The 5,112-nt window shown below is 56.7% G+C and overlaps 3 protein-coding genes across 3 annotated transcripts, besides 2 other annotated features; all 3 read right to left on the bottom strand.

Annotated features, from left to right (window-relative positions):
- On the bottom strand, positions 1–493 carry Tc00.1047053505051.30 (tryptophanyl-tRNA synthetase, putative; the record flags this gene model as incomplete). The annotated part of the gene is made up of 1 exon (XM_798942.1): positions 1–493. A coding segment is annotated over one exon (493 nt), but the record flags the coding sequence as incomplete, so codon positions are not given.
- Positions 1–5,112: a sequence feature (heterozygous, Esmeraldo-like haplotype).
- Tc00.1047053505051.20 (hypothetical protein, conserved) lies at positions 1,016–1,930 on the bottom strand (the record flags this gene model as incomplete). The annotated part of the gene is made up of 1 exon (XM_798941.1): positions 1,016–1,930. One exon carries the CDS (start codon positions 1,928–1,930, stop codon positions 1,016–1,018), a length of 915 nt encoding a protein of 304 aa, XP_804034.1.
- Positions 2,057–2,080: a microsatellite.
- Tc00.1047053505051.10 (hypothetical protein, conserved) lies at positions 2,287–5,025 on the bottom strand (the record flags this gene model as incomplete). Its single annotated transcript, XM_798940.1, has 1 exon — positions 2,287–5,025. The coding sequence occupies one exon, from the start codon at positions 5,023–5,025 to the stop codon at positions 2,287–2,289; it is 2,739 nt and encodes a 912-aa protein (XP_804033.1).

Genomic DNA, 5,112 nt, shown 5'->3' with positions numbered 1-5,112 from the left:
CCGTGTTGCGGAATATAAATGTCTTGCGTGGATAGAAGCCAAAGGCAACGATGTCTTTTATGTTCTCCACCACCAACCCGCTCGCCTTCTCCCCGCTGACGGGAATGTCGCGGAAGAAGTGCTTCTCATCATCGGTTATCTGAATCACCAACGGAAGACCGAGCGCATCCTGCAGGTACCGCGTCAATAAAAACGGTATGCAATGGCCAATGTGCATCGACTGCGCGCTCGGTCCACGGCCAGTGTACAAGTACGCGCGGTGTGTCCCCGTCGCAAGGGACGCACGCACGCAGTCAAGGGCGGTTCCAAAATCCCTGTGGGAGAAGACAATGCCGCGGTGGAAAAAAATGGTGCAATGCCATCTGTCCCGCCTCCCCTTGTGCGGTGCCGGTTGCCTGCGCGTGCTCCCCCCGTCCGTTGCATGTTTCCTCCAGCCGCTGCAGAAGGGGCTCATCAACGGGCTCCGACCCGAATAGTGCGAGGACGCGGTCATAGTCCACACCCCTCGGGCCCGTGGCGGCAACACCCCACGGCGTCACAACGTCCTCCTTGCGCTCTGTGCGGCTGGCATCATCCCCACGCGTCGTGGCACAACTTCGTCCTCCATGACCAACGGCGCAGCAAAGCGTGAGATGCGACGCATCACAAAAGAATCCAGACGACTACTTCGCCCGTGCACCACAGTGCCACACCGGACTGAAAACAAACAGGCAGGAGGAGAGAGGCAGGAGAAGAGAGGCAGCACACACCACCTGATGCATCACACCCAGAAAAAACAACAAAAAAAAAAAGGCGATAATGCACGCAGAGGTAAAACACGTTTCACCTCCGCTCTCTAGGGATGTTATGAATGATCTGCATCTTGTGTGCGACAAAAAACACATATGTACGTGCATGTCGGGTGTGCACGCATACACACAGAACGAGGAGACGAGACAATGCAGCATATGGAATCAAACGACAACGACTGCTAATTCCCCCGTACTTGCAAGAAGCAGCAGCGCAAAGGCGGAGATTATTGCGCCACGGCAGGCATGTAGCCAACGAGCGTTGTGCCACCTGAGGCAAAAACGCTTAGCACAACGGCCTTCCCATCCACAAGATGCAGCACAACCTGGAGGGGTGTCGCCTCTTTGATTGCAAGAAACCGCGCAAACCGTCTCACCTCCACCGACACTGAAGCGTAGGCCGTCGACGTATCGTCGCGGTGCTTCAGATTATCCCCGCCATTACTATCGCCTTCCCCATCAAAATCGGCGTCATTGTCACCCTCGCGCTCGCACTTTTGCACGGAGCTGTACTTCAGAGCAAAGCTGGCAAGGAAACATTCGGCCAGAACCACCAGAGTGCAGCTGGTGGCAGCAGCGCCATCCGCCCGCTCGTTGTCCCTCACTGTGAACGTCATGCGATCGCACGAGGTGGAGCGGACCTTGTCCACAAACTTTGACAGCTCCGCGAGGCACGGCAAAACAATTTGCACCATCTCGCTCTCGAGGAGAGGGGCGCTGATATGCCGCACTTCCAGCTCGCTCAGCACCCGCACTGGCACGTCGTGGCTGATGTCAAGAAGTGGGCGGACGCCCTGCATCAAGACACGCAGCGCCGGCCTTCTCGCCGCATTCTTCGTCAGTTTGATGGTGACGTTTGGGCAGCGCTCTGCCTGGCGCATGATGTAAAAAAGTTGTGAAATGTCCGCCACCTCGCAGAAGATGGCGTTTTCTTGCAGCTGCGACTGGGACTGGAAGTCGCTGAGGATGGCCTGCGTGCGGCATCCGGCCCATACCTGCATGCCGTCTGCAAACTGCGTGCTCGTGAAGAAGCGAATGCGTGTGGGGTGCAGTTTGATCACGCACCGACGCTGAATGCCGCGGCACGCCTGGCACACACTGGCAAGGGTGCGCTGGTCACGCACAGTGGCCTTGAACTTCATCAGCTACCTGCAGGGCCCCAGCCCACACAGAGAGGCATCAACGAGTACATGCCAGCGAAGAGAAGAGGAAGGAAGAGTGAAAGAACACAACCACAGAAACAACAACAGGCAAAATACAGGAAAGCCAAAAAAAAAAAAAAAAAAAGAAAAGTGCGACACCGGCGTGCAAGTCAACGTGGCGGGGAAAAAACAACAACAACCAAAAAATCCCCCCAAACAAACAGAAAAACGCATGGCAACTCACTAGGGGATGTTGTAAGTTTGACCTCACATTTACATCGCAGGGACACGAGCGGTCCTTCGCTTCTCCTCCCTCCCCCCGGCCGCTCTTCCCCGTTCCTTCCGCTAAAAACAAATTACATAACGAGCTCCAACGGGTGGGGTGCCACTTTCCCCGCCGTTTTTCGTGGTGCATCCGCTATTGTGGTTTGAGTGCTCATGAGATCCTTCAGCATTGCTGTTAGCACCTCCTCAATGCTGCGCCGTTGCACAACGCAGCCAATTTCACCATCATCGTCATCGTCATCGTCATCGTCGTAGTCGGTGTGCTGCATGACTTGGTAGCTGGCCACGAGCTCCAGCGCCAGATTTGGCGTGTAGCCAACTTCACACAGTGAGCCGCACTCTTCGCATATCAGTTCGCCCTGCTCCGTGAACATAAACGGCAGACACTGCTGGCAGAAGGTGTGGCCGCATGGCCAAAGCGTGCGTGGGCTCTCAAATATGTAAAAGCAACGCTTGCACGTTGATTCCAATTCAAGGGAGGCGTGAAATCCCATAACATTTCCTACGGCAACAATGGTGAGTTTTATGGCGCTGAACAGCCCACGCGCATGAAAGTAAAGGTCCTCCATTTCCTCCTCCGTGCGTCGGATCTCCTCATCCACGTAGCCGAGATCGTCCGGGTTGCATTGACAGCCAACATCGTGACCAGGGCGCCTGCCGCGTGTCAACGCAAAGCTCTCGAGAAACCTCTTCACAGCAGCGGTGTAGTCGTCCTTTATGTCCGTATTCTTTCCCAGGTCTCGCTGGTCGAGGCGGTGGGACTTGGCATACTCGTTTACTTCTCGCGTGAGCCTTATCGCAAAGGCGTCGCGATCCTCGCCAGGAAAGGGCTGCGACAGATTAACGACATCCATCACGGATTCCTTGAGGAACGCCTCCTGCTCAAGTACCTTCTGACGCAGATCCTGCAACGTCCGCCAGAGCTCCGGGTGCTCCTCGTATCCCTCCAACTCAAAGCGCTGTCGCAGCTCGTCGATCCTCACTTTTGTCTTCAACTCCTCCGCCGCCTCCGCCATGGCCGTGGCGGACGAAAGGCTCTCGTGCGGCGCTGTCGCCACGTACCCTTCGGGGAGCCGATGTCGCACGTTGGTTGCATAATTCACCAGCAAACTGCTTGTCTCCTTCAGTTCTCCCAACACGCCCCTCGCCTCCGTGCGTAAACGCACATGCTGCAACTCCTCGGGGAAAGTCGCCAAAAACAACGTAAGATCCTCATCGTCGTTGGCAAACAAACTGCTCAGTTCCCCAGAGTCGTATTCGCTCCCATCATCATCGACCACAAGCAATTGTCCCGCAGGTTTGCTCTTGGGCTTCCTCACAAAGGGTGGAATGTTCCTTCCTCTCGGACGCACTCTGCCGCTGCCGCCCGTATGTGTGGCCGCGCTCCTATTCGCTTTGCCATCGTACAAGAAGCGAGTTACTCTCTTCGGTCGATCCCGTACGGAGACATCGTCCAAGTACTCCGGAGACCACTGCAGTGATGACCGTGCGCTGGGCTGCGCGCCGGCCTCACTGCTGAGGTGACCGCTGTCTGCCAAAGATGCAACTCGAAAACCCCTTTCCTGCTGCTTCACCTCACGTAGGAAGCCATACACATCGATTCGATCAGCTCCCTCCGTCGAATGGCTCCGAGAGAGGCGACCAATTTCGTCGTCTTCTGCGGGCGTCCAGCCGCTCCTTGAGCCAGGCGTGTGCCGCCGCCGTCGTTTCCACATCGCCGGGCCCTTGTACTGCTGCCCGTTGGTGTACCCACCCACAATTGACGGGAACGGAGCGTCACCCCGTCCTCCTTTTTCGGATCCCGTCGACCCAAGAGCACCAGGGGCCTGCGTCAAATCGAGTGGGTCTATATCGCTAGAGGTAGCCGTGTCGCCCCCCGCTCCCCCGGTGTATCTCCTGCCGCTGGAACAGGATGTCCCACTTCCAGCGTGTCCCTGCCTTGATCTGTGCAAAACGGCCTCACCATCATTGGGACCTCGCAGTGGGGGAAGACGGGAGTAGGGGTCCGCAGAACCAATTCCGCCAGCTGCAGCCACCGCCGCCTCCTTGAAGGCCTGCCGCTCCTCCAATTTCACAGAATCCCCGAGAGCTTCTCGTTCCTCCTCCATGAGAGAAACCAACGAAGGCTTTTTCTCCCCGGAAGACAAGAAAGAAAATAAGTTGCGCTGTTCCCGGCTGCCAATAGAGGGAAAAAAGCGGTCCAAAGAGGACTGGGGGGCGCTGTCGCGCCTCATGGGACTGACGTGACTTTTTGGATCCACGCAGCTCTTGTATCGCTCCGAAACACTGCCCAAGTCACCGTGTTGCTTCTCGGCCATCGCCGTACGTCGCCTCTCTTGCAGCAACGCCTTCGCCAGATCATGAAAGGACTCACTCGGGCCTTCATTGACGCTTATGCTGGAGCCAGCAACGAGTCGCGCGGCATGTTGCTTCGCGGCATCCGACCCCAATAGGCGAGTCAATTCGTTTCGAATACTCTCCTCATCTCCTTCAATAATTCGTGCAAGCTCTCCCGGTGTGACTATGCCGCTCATCTGCAGACGCCCCAGCTGATGCGCCAGCACACTCATGTTCGACAGTTCCTCGTCTCCTGAAAACATCAATGACGCCAGGGACGCAACCCCAGCGGATGGCAGAGGTGCGTGATGAAGTGACGTCATGTTTCCTGCGCCATCAACAGAGAGCATGCTTTGAGAGAGCATCGCGTGTCCTGTGGCCCACTCCGTGCCTTTTCCTTTCTCCATCCAACGCGTCATGAGGGTTTCGTAGACTTCGGGTTCAAGCCCGATTGCCTGAGCTGCAGCTAACATTACTTCACGTGAATCCGCAATCCTCCACCATGCCGAGGCTCGTACACGTCTACCGAAGAGCTTCCGCGCAAACGCCCTGGCATCACG

This window comes from Trypanosoma cruzi, genomic scaffold, assembly GCF_000209065.1.
Source record: "Trypanosoma cruzi strain CL Brener 1047053513747 genomic scaffold, whole genome shotgun sequence".
NCBI classification, from domain to species: domain Eukaryota; phylum Euglenozoa; class Kinetoplastea; order Trypanosomatida; family Trypanosomatidae; genus Trypanosoma; species Trypanosoma cruzi.
This window is presented reverse-complemented; position numbering and strand designations above follow the sequence as displayed.